Raw genomic sequence first — 18,156 nt, forward strand, 5'->3', positions numbered from 1 at the left:
AACACTTTGACTGCGAAGTGGAGCATATGCTTACCACGAAGACCTTCTGGCAACCCTGTTTCATAATAGTACAAAAAATATAACTCAGTACTCACTGCAGTGAGTGACAGAGAGCGCATTTTCTCGTCGACGAAAACTTGAGGTCACGGACGGATGGACAGACGGACATGGCGAGCACAATAGTGCATTTTTCCATAAATGAGAAAATGTGCTAAAAATTAAATAATAGTACATTATGAAGTAATCGGAATCAACGTGTTAACATTTCAAACTTGGTGTTAATCTTATTTACTTAATGCAGTTCCTCAAAGTGAAATAGAAATAAATTAACACATTACTCTTGAAAAGAAATTGTTGGAATATTCTGCTAATTCTGATTTTCGTGTCGATCCAGATCAGTGTGGTATGAATTAGTTTGTGTTCGTGGTATACATAGCAGTTGAGATGTGCTTTGAAACTCTTACGAGAACTTGCGGCGCTGTTGAAGTGCTGGATATGCTTTCTTTGATCAGAAATTGTGAACGGCACACTTTGCCTACATTATTGTCATGTTCACGAAGAGATTTGGATATGTTAAATTCGATTGAATGACGAATTCTGATTTGGTTTTCACCTGCAGCGTATGAAAATTTCATCTTATTTCACTTAATTATATCACTAATTTTAAGTCATTGTGAATGAATGAAATCTCGTTGAAAGCAAAATGAGTCGTGGCACTAAATCGACTTCAGATTGCCCGCTACGGCGGAAGGCGGAGCAGAGCAAAACCCATGGACGCCACTCACACGCTTCTGACGGTAGTGTAATAGAATTTCCTCCTTGTGATTCCGAAGAAGATCTCCTCATTTATTGTCTCAAACGTTCGTCAGTTTGTTCGATGAAGGAAGACATGTCTAATGTTCCTGTGCAACGTCCTGACCCTCCTACGAGCCTCTCATTGTCTCGTAACTGCCACCCGTCATCGTGTTTATCTCGGTCTCGTTCACGAAAAAAGTCCGTACCTTTCGGCATTTATATCCCGGAACCGGGCATGCCGGCACCCGATCCCAACCATGTCCCAGCAGATGATGACGAAGATGATGAAGTTTCATGGCGAAGTTCTAACGATAATATGCAGCAACAGACGCCCAGTGTACCTTCACAGTTTCGATCCATCTCGACGCCGGTACATGTTTTCCGTGTAAATACCGCGCACGAGTCCGGCTCGCCATACCCCCGCAAAACGTCCGCACCGTTGCCCCTGAGGCGCCCGGATCCTTGTGACAGGCTTTCGTCATCTTGTGTGGGGATGCAGCTTGATTCTCCTCCGTCCATTATGGTCACGAGTCACAATACCAAGGTAATAATTCCTCGACATGCTTGCTTAATTCGATGCTAAGTCTGGTTAGTATTTCATATATCCTGAATGCCTGCTTAATTCGGTGCTAAGTCTGATTAGTATTTATTTCATATATCCTTAAAGTTTATGCAATGATTTCTGAACATTGTCCAGGTCTCACTTGCATTTAACCTGCTGCATTATTTGTGATTTAAATAGTAAAATTTCGTCTAAAAATGTAATTTTGTTCGTAGACCAATTTTAGACAAAAAATTGTGATGTTATTTAATTGAAAGCACAAATTTCCCTTCCATGTACGTGATAATTATTCAAAGTGATAGCGCTAGGTAGCCAGATGCATCAGATTTCAAGGTTATGTAAGTGTAAACGAATTTTTACGTTAATGGACATACAATTTGTGCTGACTTAAATTTTGGGGAAAATTTTCTCCATGGTCTCAGCTATTATTTATTTTAGATTACGTCAGGCCATTCATTTCAGAGTTGAGGCGACAGGTCTGAGGTGTTAGTTGCCGTTATTACCGGCAGCTGCTCGCTTATATTACGTCACGACAGGCATGCACGACACGATACTCTATAGTGACTCGCCACCTCGGATATCAGCAGTGCTCTTGCTTATCGCCAGTAGACAGAAATAAAACTCCAATATTATGCGACATTATTTTTGATCTGCGATCTTTCTTGTTAGTTTCCATGAAACGGAAATGATTCACTACAATTTATTTTATAGATGATTGATTTTCATATGTGTTCTCGTATTTCGAAGGCGAGATCTTTAGCTTCTTTTATCTTAAGTTATTCCTAAGCTTGGCTATTTTAGCTAGCTTGATTTTCATTTTAGCTTTACATAAGAAATAACAACTCAACATTGAATTGTCTCTGCTTACCTCATAGTTTAGGAAAGTTAAATCCATTGTTATCCATAAGTGCTATTTAGAATTTCGCAATGGATAATGTATTGAATCATTGATAGTCATCGGAAGAAATTGTTCGCATCAATTATTTAATATTATCCCTATTTGCTTGTTAGACTAATAGCCACCTGATGGGTGTTCTCAAATAAACAGAAGCACATTTTAAGTCCCATGTATATGGATGTCAATTAAAACCCTTGTTTTTCTTCGCTGTTCTGCCATGTCTGTGTCCCCACTGCTAAATTAATTATTGTTGAAGTCTTGTGCATGTAATACAGTAGGTATATGAAAATACCAAAATTTCAAGAATGTTAAATATTGACACCATTGTATTGAGAAAGGTGCGATAGTGAGATGGTGTGAGCATTGCTTACTCACATCTGCTCTTTGAATTGCTGTAATATTAGTATTATTTTTGTGATATTATTATATTACTGCTCGTGACCATTTTAAGTTCGAAGCGTAGCGTCTCATACAGCCACGGCCGCGTTTGATTACAAGAGTCACCTGACGCTCGGCCGGTGGTATGGCAGCTTAAGTTTATACAGGCGACGTCATTATAAGAGGCTCTTGTTTGGTCGGTCTCGTAGCCAACGTGTCTCTGCAGGCTGCAGTTCTTGGCTGACGTCCCATTCACGCGTGAGGTGCGCAGTTTGTGTCTATTCTGCAGCCCAGCGTGCGCATGACCAATGGGGAATTTTTTTCACTAAATCATCATAGATTTCACGATCTATGATGATGTGATGTAGACCTTATAAGTACCGATCGTATATTTTTTAAGGAGAGTATGTGTATCGTTCACTTCACTCATTAGTCTGAATGTGCCTCTACACGTTGGGGCCACTGCAGCTTTTTAATAGTAATAAGCCTTACTATTTCACTTGTTATTGGCCTCTTACATGGACTCTACTTATACAAAGTGAAGGATTATTATGCCCTGAAAAGTTCCACATGTCTTGATTAAATGATCCAATCTGTATGACGGAAGTAACAAGTCTCCATTTATAATAGGCTAGTAGCAGATCCTTTGCGATACATAACGGCATGTGCCTAGGAAATATCGAAATTCTTCTAGGAAAACAGTGAAATTCTTTTTCCGTTCATCATGCTCAATAAAGTCGCACAACTTCATTTCGCTTTATGCCATCTTATATCTGCAGTAATGACGCCTCGAAGTCGACTACGATGAATGTTCGTCGCGCAGTATTAAAATGGCGAAAAGCTAAAGCATTTATAGGTTAATTGGAGATTTGGCTGTGATCCTCATTTTTTCAAAGCATCTGTTCTCAGCATCCTCTTCATTTGAGAGTGATTTCGAGTCTATTCCTGCAAATATTTCCATGCCGCTGGCAAGCATTAAGCGGTCAAAAGCTTTTCGTGCGTGTCATGATAAAGAACGAGCGGTTTGTTATCGTGCGTATCATGATACTTTTCATTTCCTAAAAGCGATAATTGAATTTTAGCTTCTAATGAGTTACTAGATGCCGGTCTTCTGTTAGATTATGACAGAATTAAGAGATAGACTCTGTCTGTTGCGAATGCATGAGGAATAACGTTGAAATTCGTGGCCCATTTCTATAAGATTTCGATTATTGCTAAAGATATTTCACCATGTGTGATGTGCACCATTATCTGTACTACGCTCTCTTCCTATATATTTCACCATGTGTGATGTGCACCATTATCTGTACTACGCTCTCTTCCTATATATTTCACCATGTGTGATGTGCACCATTATCTGTACTACGCTCTCTTCCTATATTAAAATTCTAGGAGCGGCTGATGAACGTGTTACGAAGAGGCTCCGGTGGCCCCATTTATTGCTGCTTACTGCTGTACTTTTGACGCTACCTCTGTGGTGTTCAAGTTCCGAGTCCACTGACCACTAGGCAAAACAAATTCTCGTGCGTATTGCTAGATTATTTGAAGAGACACTATATATAGGAGCAACTAGGACGATGATTTTCTTTTTATGTTTGATTTAAATTGTGAATTTTCAATTGTGACGCATTACATATTATTTTTCGCATTGTTATCTTTGATGTTATGGATTTTTTGTCTCCTATAGATACGTTTCCTGTACCAGCATATAGCTGTACAGAAATTTCAGCGAGCTACGTCTCCAAAAGTTTTCATTAGTTAATCTATGCGAGATTTCACAGGATTCTTTCTCTAACTCAGTCGTACTGGGTTCGTCCATATACAAGCGACCATATAATTAGAAAACAAGCGCTCACCTGCCATGCAGAACGTTTGGACCAGGCATAAAATTCTGAGCTTGTCCCTGGAATTGATCTGGGGCCATACTTTCAAAACTCCTAAGAACGTAAGTACTTACGCTCTATTTTCTTGCCTATGATTGGTGGATTCTGCTTGAAAGGCCGTCAATGATTGGTTGATGAACTTACAATCTCTTAACTTTATTTGAAAGTATAGGCCCTGGGCGTCTGTATAGTGAAACTAATGCCTCGATCGCGGGAACACACCCGAGTTACGAAACACAGGAAGCCCCGTAGAAACTCTGCCCTCAAGGCTGGAACATGAGTGGCCGCGCTCGAATTACGCAAATCGTACACTTTTTCCCAACGATTCAAGTTCCGCTGTTATGCTCGACCAAGTTCATGGTAGAATTATGTGGCATGTATAATTATAGTAGAAAGATTGAGTTTGCCGTAAAGAGAATACTATTCTCTTTACATTATATTATATTATATTATTATAATATAATGTATATATAATGTATCTCTTTATATTATTCATAAAGAATAATTGATTAGACGATAATCTGAATTCCAACCATGCTGTTTTTTTCCTGATGAATTGATTATCATAGGTTATTTTATTTGCCAGATAGGTCGCAACTTTGGTAATTATTTACGCGATTTTGGTGTTCCAAATACTTGATGTTTTTCTATAAAAAGAAATTTACGCAAATTAACAAAACAGAGTTTGTAATATTTCTGGAATATTGATTTGATGAGCAGTGAAAAATCGGAATAAATAATAATTACTCGGACACCGACGCTACAATTATGTTTTAGTCCAATTTGTCCTCGCAAGTCTTCTAGTCATGAGATGATATGAAGCTTTTGAAAGGCTCTACCACCGCATGTCACTCCCCGGGAACATAACTTTTAACTTGAACTGTACGTCAAATGTTGAGTGTAGCGACTTTAGGACGTTTGTACGCAACAGAGAACATTTTAAAGTTGTCGTAAGTGGCGGCAACCATCAGTGCAAGTCATTTTTTTTGCGCTCTCTAGCAACGTATCCCTTTTGGATAGGCTTGTGTGACAATATTGCTCCGGTTACTCATGTCAGGGGGTAGACGGTTAAAGCCTCTGCTCAAGTAATTGTGATGTAGCATAGATGAACATCCAACAGTCCAACATCCACAAAACTGTTTCAATTATTTTATAAACTAATCACTGAGCGAACCTCTCATTTTTGTTCTCTGGTAAAAGTGAAAAGTTGTTGCTTCTGAAATAAAATAAGGACAGGAGAAAAACTGAATTTGGTAGTTATTGGGTTCCATCCTGTACTGGGAACATATATTTTTGGATTTTTGTAGTCGTGTTTTTTTCATTGTCAGTCTACGAAATGTAATGCGAATTTTAATACTGCTGCAACGAGACCTTCACTGATTTGCTCAATTCGTGTGGGAAGCTCCATCCTAATCATACCAAATCTGCTCAGTCGATACGTCTTATTGTTTATATGACATCAAAAGAACGCATCAAATTTGTGTTCGGCTTAATATCAACTTTTGGCGCGATGACATCAGCCGGCATGTGGATGCTCGGACATGTTGCATGCAGCGTGTCCGACCCAGCAAGGTGACCTCACCCAACTATACCTGTATACTTTGGTTGTGTCTGCATTCTTATAGCAGCAGGTATTGAGATGTTCTCTCTGTCTCTGAAGCTAGAGTATGCAGCAGCAATCAACAGCAAGATTACAGTATGAGAAGACATGGTTGCAACGAGAGAGCAATGATTGAAAAGTCTAGTGTGGAAAAAGATCTCGGAGTTTATGTCGACAAGGAGCTGAAACTTTCTAAGCATTTTGAAACGCAAAATAACACATCCAACAAACTTCTTGGACTAATCAGACGCTCATACGAGTTCCTTTATGCAGAAGCGATGAAGCAGTTGTTTGTTGCTGTCGTGCGCCCGAATTTAGAGTTTGTAAACGTTGGGTGGTCACCGAGATTTCTATAGGTCAAAAATTTAATAGAGAATGTTCAATCGTTGGCGCTCCGAGTACGAACACGAAAGAACAGACTAGATAAAGCTATGGAAAAATATATGTTCAAACTTGAAATTCCTAGCACCATATCGAACCCGGTGGAAGTCTAGTAGCTATTTCAAACTATCTTCAGTCCTAAAAAAATCCTGTCAAATGACACGATTTTAGATCTTCTGTGAACTAGGCACGAAAAGTACATGAATCGGCGACAAGCCACATCAGGCCTACTCTTCAGCGCCGACATCACTATGCTAGGTTATGTTAGAGTCGTTAGGGTTTAACGGATTATAATATTGATATGAAATGTGGAGACAAGCTAGTGTCCTTCAATGTAATACATCTGTATCTGGAGTTATAAAGGTAGTTCGTTCTTTGTTTTTCATGCAAATCTCGGCTAAACGCAAAATTTTCAAAGATATATTGAGTTTTTTGTGCATATTTTATAAATTCGTTTACGTCATTTGGCAGCCAATCAATTCTTGGCTCGCGGACCGCAGTTGGCAGAAGGTCCCAGGACGAGGACTGGATCAATCCTGTCCCGCATGTCGCCCTCATCACTGTTACATGGGACGCTGCACCTGTGACTGATGAAATAGTTCGCTTCTATATGGTTTTATAACTAAAATCGTATTATGGAAATATTATAATATTGTATCTGTTTCTGTTCCGCAAAGTATTGCCCTCACCGTCTATTCAAATCCCAAAACCAAAGGTCCAAGGCCTAATACAGCAGACCTCATTAGCGCCAGAAGTGAGGTTTTTTGACAAGTTTGGCTGGCCAGGAATAATGTATCAAGGGAAAGGAGTTAATATTATAATAAAAGAGCTGTAGGTTGTTGGCAGCTTGTTTGCCAATCGCAGTCGAAGTTAACTTCATGATAACCGAGAACTCGATAAATGTAAGTATTGTAAATATTCAATTCAATCGTACTGCAAATACTGTGAATGCCATTACAGAAAAGGCGTTTGTCTCATAAAATTTGGTATTGACAATTTTTGCACACGTGACCTGCTGAGCTCAACACGGTTCTGATGTCACTTTATACGGGGGTTCTGATGTCACTTTATACGGGGGTTCTGATGTCACTTTATACGGGGGTTCTGATGTCACTTTATACGGGGGTCCTGATGTCACTTTATACGGGTCGTATATTGTATGTACGGGATCGCACACGCTTCTTGAAAATATCAACGCGTCTTATCATCCATTATTTTATTCATGGCTGATAACCTGTACGATGCTAACTTTCATACAAATGCTCAAATTACACTGTGATGCTCCATGCATGCGCTATGCTATGATTTTTTTATCGTTCTTGATGTGCCCCACTTCTCTGCGTATTTTTCTGGTTGATTTAATTTCCTGGGTGGAAATATAATTTTTTATTGTGATTCAATCTATTTGCGTATGAATAAAATCGCTTTACCTTGTGGTTTTAACTTTTTTGGTTTGCGCTTCTATCTGCCTGCTGTCAAATGCTGCACACTTCTCTCGGTTGTGAGACTCCTCAATATGCTCTTATGAAATTTAGTTATTTTATGGTTATTTCACTTTTTGTTATGCATTATTATCCATCGTAAAACTTTCGTCGGTCTATATTTCGCAGTAAGGAAGCTTAAGCCTGTAGGCTTAAACCTGTAATAGTTCAGAAGATATATTGCCTAACAAACCTATGTTCATTTTAAATACTGCATTTGAGTCCTTCCCTTCTATTATAATTATATGGACCGTTCTTTAGTATGATTTATAATCGAGGATATAAAGCTTTCGACTGACGCCCTGGTCATCCCTAGTTCTCGTGCTGCAACAACTCTTACCTTGAACTGGACAGGTTTTTTCCGTCACTGTTACGATGCGCCCGAGTCTTGTCGCTACTCCGCGGTCGTGCTGTGGCACGCGTTCAGTACTATGGGGTGTTCGCTTGCTTATATGTCACATGTTGCTATGCAATTAGGAGAACTGTTGCAATGTCTGCATTTCTCTAGCTTCAAAAATTTATGTGCAAAATTTAACACTCCAGATTCGCAGTATAGATAATATATGTCATTTTCATAGACAAATATTAAATGTATTGAATATTAAATTTAAATGTTTGGATCCATTTGAAGATTTAAGTTTGAGGTTTTTTGTGAGGCCACGGTATTTTATTTTTAAGGCTTTAGCTCACTTATATAATTTCGTTCTTCTTTATTTTGTAATATTGTTAATCAAAACTTCTGATGGGCCGCACAGTTCTTTGTGCATCAAATTTAATCAGAAATTGACTGTGCCAAAAAACAAACCCAAAGGCAGTATTTTACTCACAGTTTTCCGTGTTCCCTTGTATCACCGTGCGCGCGCTTGAGGTGGCCTTGTGTGTTGCCAATATCCTTGTGTCCATGAACTGTCCTATAGAGTCACTAACTTTGATCAGAATAAAACCAGTTAGTCCCGTTTGCATTTGTTATGGCGTAAATGTTGCTAAGCTTTTAAAAATTTGGCAGTAGCATGGTTTTTTAAGCGACGCAGAACAATTCTCTCCTCTGTAGCCCTTGTATCCTGCAGATGCAATAGATACAGGCATGCATATATGAGCACATCGGTTTTGATTGAATGTGTTATAAGTCCTTACTAAAAAAATAGATCAGTACTCACTGCAGTGGGTCACAGAGAGCGCATTTTCTCGTCCGTCCGTTAAGTCACGGACAGACGGACGGACGGACATGACGAGCACAACAGTGTTTTTTTCCAAAAATGATGAAATGCGCTAAAAATAGCTGTTTTATCGCCGGCCGACCTTTTTCCCGTCACTTATAAAGCAGTTACTGCTTCGAACATATGTGGGGTCCCGCTCACTCTTGTAGTTTAGTCAAAATCATCGTGTGACTGCAAATTCTATATATGACGATGAAGTGTCGTAACCAATGAAGCAATGATGGGTCGGGCGTGCGCGCTATATGCTCGCGGTCTTGGTTAGTGAACTCAGTCACGTCCTGTAGCCTGGATACGCGTGTTTTCTGTAGGTAGTCGAGCTGGGGTGATAAATATCTCATTTATATGCAACGCGATGTAACAGCTAAATTTCCATGTTGGTAGTATCGTAAATTTTATCAACATTCAAAAGTATTTTATTTTAATTAAGTTCCGTCAATGAAGAAGATACTCTGAAATTTGCCTTATTCTGCAGTGTATCTGCAGTATATGTTCCGATTTTTATTGGCTCGACTATGGGAAAGCTGAAAGCTCCCCCTATAGCCCATATCCTTATTGTATTTTTCAATTTCTTCAATCGATAAAGAATAGATTTTTTTTTGTAAATTATGCGAACTTCAGTTTAAATGTCTTCGTGGACAATTTTGTAATCCCATTGATTACTGTTAACTGTTTAACAGTGTTAACAGTTAACAGTGTTTACAGTTAACAGTGCTAACAGTTAACAGTGTTAACAGTTAACAGTGTTTACAGTTAACAGTTAACAGTGTGGGATTACAAAAATTGTGAAAAAGATTTGCCTGTCTGGTACGCTGACAGTGTTAGCAATGGTGCGAGTATCTCCGGCCTGGCAACAGCCGTGCCCATCCATCTTGGCACGTTGCGATGGTCAGCTGTCCTCTGTAACGGTTCAGCGTCCCTAGGCTTCCTCTTCTTCAGGTGCTGCACATTGCTGCCATGGCGAAACTTGTATTCTTAGTCGTAATGGTATACCTACCTGAAGTAGGAGAGAGGCATCCTGTTCCTTACTACAAATTATTATTATTTGCAGGCACGCTTATCCATCTCAAAAGAGCGTTGCCTTTATCCCTGCTTGATACGTGAAGAAATTATTTCGCGGTTGTGATTCTTGAATCGTGAAGCTATTAGTGCAGGAAAGGGTTATAGATTCACCTCTGAAATATAACAAAGCTCGAATTATAAGTAAATCTCTGAGCAATTCTTTCAAAGAAATGTGACATTGTTGAGACGTTGGAGTTGGTACCTCATCTTCTATTACAACGTTGTGGACTTAACTAGGAGTTTGAGTTGATGCTTCTTCTAAATTGACGAGTTGCACTAAACTAAAGCTTCGTGCTTTTGTTATCCGATTGTCTGGCCTTCGATCAAATCCTGGTGCACGATTGTGTTCTAATATTTTCCGACTTACGTTTCGTTATTTATTTTACTCGTAGGGCCTGTAGTTGTTTCACGAGACTCGAGATTCTCTATAATGCTGATAAATTAGTGCTCTGCGTGAAGATACGCATGTTCAAAGGCTTCTCAATTTTAAATGTTCGAATTTTGTCGAACAAGTTTTAGTTTTAAAATTTCAAAAAAATTGTGAAAAATTTCTCCTTGCATGTAAAATGATGTTCATTAAAATGATCGAAAATCTACAATAATATCGGTATAATTTGAGCTTCTTTCTTACCTTTCAAGTGCACTCACTGTACTCGTAAATAATTATAAACTATTAGGTTTTAATGTATATTTTGTGTGACGCCTGTTAATGTAATGTATATATTTGTTATTGTTACTCGACAGCTTCTCACCCGAATAAGCAGCCAGGATATTTTTACTGACGACTTCCTCGCGCTGCTTAGTTTTTTGTCAGACCCGCTGTAGTTTTAATATGACCGTTGGTCCGCTGGCACTATATCGGCCGAAATGTTTTTTTTTTGTGGTCACGACGAGCTTGAGTGACAAGAAGCGGGGTCGGCTTGCTTGTCAGCTACATATAGATCTATTTTGCTCGTTTCCTGTGCATTTGTTCTCACTGTTATTTATTTTCACAACTTGGCATATTGGGCACATCTTTGGTTTCCTGTGATTGCATAACCAAGAATCTACAAGCATCGTATTATTTTTTCCATAGTTTAAGGTAATGACATTCTCTATGGTCATTAGTTATACACGATAGTGGCGTGGCGACTACAGGCTGCGTGCTCATGATATATATAGTAATTTTATTGGCTGAGAAAGCGATTTGATGATTTACGGTTTTTACTTGTTAGTCTCAGGCTAACGTTTTGAATGACTTCTTTGAAACGATGACCGTAAGCCAGCTTGGCGTAACTTACTTATTAGATCTAACCGTCAAGGACCGTACATTTCACGATCATCGAAAAATTCCACATCAATCACAATTGTGAGTTATGAGTAATAATTATTTGTGCGGCACTATAGATGAAGGAGATTATTGAGATTTCAGACCGGTGACGCACTATTGTAACATATATGGAGAGAAACTTGAGATATGATTCGTATATATATTTTTGAGTTTGAGTACAAGTACAATTAAATTTAATTAGTATAGGCTGGCAGAATTTCTTCTCTTAAGCAAGTTTTGTTAAAGACCAGAGAATTAGTTTTATTTATTAGCTTCTTGTTAGTTTTTTCAATAAGTCGTACTAAATTCTTCATAGGTGTTGGAAGATTGAAAATCAAATTACCGATAGACATTTTTAATATTGAACGACGTTTCGAATGTACAACATTCATTTTCACGTTAAAGACGCATAGAGTAACAAAAAAAAAAAACCAACACCTATGAAGAATTTAGTACGACTTATTGAAAAAACTAACAAGAAGCTAATAAATAAAACTAATTCTCTGGTCTTTAAATTTAATTGTATATCTACGTACGTTGTACCGGGCCAACTTGAGGTCACGTTGCTAGTTTAAAGGCGCCGCACTTCTCCGATTTTGAATGAAGATGAGTAGTATATAGTAGTTGGACCCAAATATAATATAAGCATTTATTATCTGTAAATTTATTATTTGTAAGCGCAATTTTAGTTGGACGTACGGATCAGTAGCTGGGCTCCGATCTCTGCTTCTCGATTCGTCCGCACTGTGAAATTATCCTATTTTGTTGTGCCGTAATGAATTTTGTTCGCCTTTCTAAATTTCAAACCTAAATCTGTTATACTGTGAACGCATGATGCAATGTTACGAATTATCCTCTACACTGGTCTGGTTCAAATTAATTTCACTTCTCGACTGATGAAATTCAATTTTGAGCCCCTTAATTACACTTTCTACTGGTTCGTCATCCTCGTTTAGGGCCCGCAGGTAAAGACTCGGAATAACGCACATGTAGCATATTTATATCGCTACAACGTGAGTGAGACATGTTGGTGATCGAGAATTTTTTTTTTTTTTGGAACACACCAACGTACACTGTTAGAAAAAACGGTAAAAAAACGGTCCCACCGGCGTTCTAGTGGCCGGTCGCCCCGTGAAAATAAACTGTCTTGCTGTTTTTATCAGATGTTTTACGGATTTATAGTGTTAAATTGGAATAAAAACGGCGACACGGTGTTATTTTTACGTGCCGACCGGCCACTGAAACGCCGGTAATACCGTTAACGGTAATTTTTCTAACAGTGGTGCCATTTAGGGTGAATCAACCTAAATGACAACTAGTCAACTAGTTTGAGTTAGAAGATAATCTGTAGCAATTAACTTAGAGTAAGATTGTGATGCTTTGATGCTCATATTTCAATGCTACAACATACCACGTTATTTATGGAGCATTCTAATTCAGTATTCGCTGGTATCATCTTCGAAGAAGTTAGGTGTGGAAGTTAATAAAATCATATTATGCTTGTTAATCCCCAAGTTATTGACATTCAGGTTACCCTGAGTATTTTTTTTAATATTCTTAGTTATTAGAGGCACTCTCATGGAGCTTTTTCACGTACAGAACCTTATAAGTCCGGTAGCATCACTAATTCGATACGTTATTTCATCACACAAATTTCTTTACAGACCAATGGAATTCCAGAATTTAAAGAGACCTTACAATTTACTTTATAAGTTATTAAATTAATATAAATAATTTCTGTTATAGTCATTTGATATTCAGGACCATATTTGGAGATATTTTATCAATGGGTTTCTTAAAATCGTTAAATTCCCCTTCATTCGAGCCCTATCCTATTTCTTCCCTTGATGCGAAGTGATCCTCAGATCCTCGCGTCAGGATCTTAGATTAAATTAAGTTTAAATTTCCATGTTGTTGAAGTCGCGGGCATTCACGTTGTTCGCTCTTATATTGCGTCAAATGCCTTTATTGACCGCAGGTTTATCAGTCGTTTAATACTACCATCGGAAAGTCGCTTACTTTATACAGCTGACATTATTACCATTAGCTCAGCTTGGTAGGAATTAGGTAGCGGAATCAGGTTAGGTTATTTTAACCGATACCGTAGGTTTACCGATCATAGAACCGAAGGTTTACCGATTTAACCGATCATAGAATTTGGCTTGCCACATTTAAAGCTTAATGTCCAAGATAACAGATAAACGGCTTATGTCTGTCGCGACTGATAATTTCGAAAATTCAATATATTCAATCATTGATTACATAACCACAAGAAATTTTTTTAGTTAGTTTTAGTTTCGTCTTTTTGGAATCTGAACCTTGCGTGTGTTTAGGTTGAATGAGACGAGGCCAGGGTGTGGCGACGATTGAATTACCACTTGACCTCTTCCGACCCAACTAAGTTTTAGTGCTTCATGAACTGAGGAACTGCAAGAGATCACAGTTAATACGCGTTGAAACTATTTTATCCATAAACTCACCGCCATTCCTGAAGAGAATAAATGATTAGTCTGTGGATTATAATTTATCTGATACGAAATGTTTCGTTTCTGCATTAGAAAAAATTTATTGCGTTAAATCTTTAAAAATTGCTCAGAAAAATGTTATTTCGACTTAGCTAAATTGTGAAGTAATTCAACAGAGACTTAGTTTCCCTATGCAGAAACTCAGTAACCAATGTACTTCACGAGAAACTTTCACAGAATTATCCATTGTTTTATTAGTTGCTTATAATAATTTGAATCCTAATATTTAATTTTTTTGATATAATTGAAAGATACGACCAGCTCAAACTTATGTCTTGGTTTCCAGGTTTGTGTGTGACAATCTCCAAATCCAATCACATTTCTTGATAACGTTTTCACTAAACTTTCATTACGTTTTTCCTCGTGCTGGAAGATCTGAGTATTCATAGTATTCATTGTGTTGTGCATAGCTTTATTCGGGGACTATACGTCTCGGTGTCTTGAGGGTTTAGTTTCATCTAAAAAAAGCCCTGAGTTTTCTCAGATATATTTGTTAGACAACTTATGTACAAATTCGTTGTACCGCGCAATTCGCAGCAGATGACCAGATAGCCTCTAAAACATGAAAATAAACCTCGAAAATAATGAAAACCTAATGTGCGGCTATGGCAAACTCGAGAAGTAAAATTGAATAATTGATATTACAAAATGATAATAACTGATCTGTACAAATTATTAATAATTACTAACAGCTTAAATAATTGATGAACTCTAGAATTAAAATGGAATAATCGTTACTACAAAATGATAACTGACCTCTATAAATAAGTAATAATTACTACTAGCTTAAGTAATCAAATGTGACGTAATTCTTATGTTACACACAGCTTGAGTACGGGAGCGGATGATAACTGACCTGTGTAAATTAGTAATAATTACTAACAGCTTAAGTAATCAAATGTAACGCAATTCTTATGTTACACACAGCTTGAGTACGGGAGCGGATAATAACTGACCTGTATAATAATGATAACTGACCTGTACAAATAAGTAATAATTACTAACGGCTTAAGTATTCAAATGTAACGCAATTCTTGTGTTACACACAGCTTGAGTACGGGAGCGGAGGGCCGCTGTCGCCCGTGGGGCGGCGCAGTGTAGACGAAGGCTCGCTGTTGCACCGACGACGTGTGGGCCTCCACAGCAGACAGACGAGCTTTGAGGAACTCAGGCGACGCCGTGATACCTTCACATCTCCGAGCCTGCATCACTTGTCTTCCAGCGCCCTGCATCATAGTGCAGGTGAGTGTAGTGCCCTGCATCACTTGTCTTCCAGCGCCCTGCATCATACTGCAGGTGAGTGTAGTGACATGCATCACTTGTCTTCCAGCGCCCTGCATCACACTACAGGTGAGTGTAGTGCCCTGCATCACTTGTCTTCCAGCGCCCTGCATCACTTGTCTTCCAGCGCCCTGCATCATAGTACAGNCTATAGGGGAGTGCAGCGCCCTGCATCACACTATAGGGGAGTGCAGCGCCCTGCATCACACTATAGGGGAGTGCAGCGCCCTGCATCACACTATAGGGGAGTGCAGCGCCCTGCATCACACTATAGGGGAGTGCAGCGCCCTGCATCACACTATAGGGGAGTGCAGCGCCCTGCATCACACTATAGGGGAGTGCAGCGCCCTGCATCACACTATAGGGGAGTGCAGCGCCCTGCATCACACTATAGGGGAGTGCAGCGCCCTGCATCACACTATAGGTGAGTGCAGCGCCCTGCATCAAATCATCACAGGTGCATCACGTGTCCTCTACGCCCTGCATCACTAAAATTCACCATGTATGTGAATGGAAGGGAACTCCATACTCCGTCGCCAGTCATCACGATAGACCACAAAGAATTTCCTAAACATGCTCACCTTTACCTATAATAATAATATGGTAATTATTATATAGCTCCATCCCTGTTTATTGAGATGCATGTGTTGATAGCGTTAACCTCTTCGCCTTATCTAAATGCTCTGGCATGAATACTTCTGGACGACCAATCCTAAAAAGAGACACTCAGCCTTGACAGCGTGTCAGTTGGCCAAAGATAATTCGTTTTGTATTGTCGACGTCCTCTGAATCCTAGCCTATTTTTTTTACAACTTTTCTCTTTAACTTCACTTTTTGTTTGTTTGTCACTTTGTCTGCTACAAATCTTACAATCGATATTTAACACACTTCAAATTCAAATAATTCAAAAATTTTTTATGTATTGAAAAATTGAAAAAATTAATTTTTTAATATTCAAAAATAAAATAAGAAATTTATGTGCATGCGTAACATCGGAGACACTAGCCTCTTTAGAAGTGTTGTCTTTAATAAGTAATTTTTAAACGCATATTATTTATTTCTACTCATGTTAGTTATACGCCTCGGTGTGCTTAGAATTTTTGTTCATGTCCACATGAATTTTCGTGTTTGTAAACTCACATCAGCATATCTCTTTGTATCATGGGCAAAACTGATTGCGTTGTTTAAGATGCAAGACCGCGTAGTTTCCAGATAATATTTGAAAGCTCGCACGCTTCAGTTTTTATAAGATTTCTAACGCCGTACACTTTGGTATCCATGCTTGCGAGTCCTCAATATTCATGTAGGCTTCTTCCTTTGTCTTGGGTCGTCGATCTCGTGGCAACATGGGTAGAATTTGGTCAGTTTTGCTAGTGAAATTAGCCAGCATAACTGAGAAGTGTTCGGCTTTCGCGAAGTGAGTTCACGCTGCATTCGTAAATCGAAAATTTTTAATTATTTCTCTTATGCTTCAGTTTCTCGAGCTATGTATGCATAATTTTTCGATAATAGTGTTTCGGCTCTTCGAAATATAATGCATGTAATAATAAATCAAATAAAAAAAAACTTTTAAAAACCACGTTTTCTTAACGGACAAAAAAGAAAAACATTTACTCTTACATAACATTTAAGTTATGTAAAATGTCATGTAATGAAAACGTTTTCAATATCGATATGGTGAATTTTCTTGGCGTTTTCTTTGCTTTTAAATTCCTTGTGAACTTGCGATATAAGCAGACTAATGATATAAGTACTTATAAAATATTCCGTGCTAATCGATTTGAATTCCTAGTTTCAATGCCAATTAAGCTTGTTTTCTAATGCTGCGAGTTGTTAGTGATAGAGCTAATTGTTTATCGGTTTAATTTTTTATATTCGTAAATTTTATCGACCTTAGAGTACCCTAGTATTTTCCATTTCACAATGTCCAATAAACATCATGCATATCAAAAAGTACAGAAATCATATTTTACCATGAAAATTTACCATGTAAAATTAGTCATGTGATTTTTACGTAGCGGGCCAACTTTTGGCCGCGCTGTTAGTTTAAAGTCTTTGTCTAAAGTCTGTCTCAGCGTAAAGACGGACTTTTTTATCTGTTGAATATATTTTAGTATTGGATAATTTTTCGATTTATGCTAACTTTAGATGCCTTTGCTTACTGATTGATCTATCATAGCCTCATGATAGACACTTAGCATGATCCTGAACCACAACATCTTGATTTCTTTTTCAGGTAAGCAAAATCTCCCAATCCGCCTCTGGCCATGAACGACGTCGGTGAGTATAGACTAAAATGCTCGTAAACCTATTTCACTCTATTTCCTTCACTATGATGAGACCGTCTAATTATAGAAATTTGGTACAGTATGTTGTGCAATGCTACCGGGTGAGTATATTGTCAATGTTTTGAAAGATAAACACGGTCGGCCCTGTGCGACTCTTTTGTTATAATAAACCGACAGAAGAATTAAAGCTACCGGTCTTGTCTCCACTGAAGTTCGGACTGGTCCCTCTGACACGCACGCTAATAGACTGGATGCTAGTTTCAAGAACATTCCCAATTGGATTTAGAGTAACACTTCATTTTGGATGTTATTTCAAACGCAAATCAACTCGATATTCTAGTTTGATACTGTTTCGTATTTCTTATGGAAAGCAATTACAAATATTGGAATACGAAGAGAAGAGTTAGAGCTAAAGGTCTGCACGGGAATGCGATCCTTTATCAGATAACATAAATGGGTCCGATAACATTACCCATACGCCTGCCTGATCATCTTGGCT

General features: G+C 38.4%; 1 protein-coding gene across 1 annotated transcript in view; it reads left to right on the top strand.

Annotated features, from left to right (window-relative positions):
• Positions 1-402: 402 nt before the first annotated feature.
• Positions 403-18,156, top strand: part of LOC108682752 — a gene marked incomplete at its 3' end in the record, with an annotated part of 81,803 nt that continues 64,049 nt past the window's right edge. Inside the window, exons 1-2 of the mRNA XM_047883374.1 lie at positions 403-1,339; positions 15,138-15,330. Of these exons, the coding sequence (XP_047739330.1) occupies positions 704-1,339; positions 15,138-15,330 (829 nt within the window). The remainder of the gene's footprint in view (positions 1,340-15,137; positions 15,331-18,156) is intronic.

The sequence above is a fragment of the Hyalella azteca genome, unplaced genomic scaffold (genome assembly GCF_000764305.2).
Source record: "Hyalella azteca isolate HAZT.00-mixed unplaced genomic scaffold, Hazt_2.0.2 contig12764, whole genome shotgun sequence".
Taxonomy (NCBI): domain Eukaryota; kingdom Metazoa; phylum Arthropoda; class Malacostraca; order Amphipoda; family Hyalellidae; genus Hyalella; species Hyalella azteca.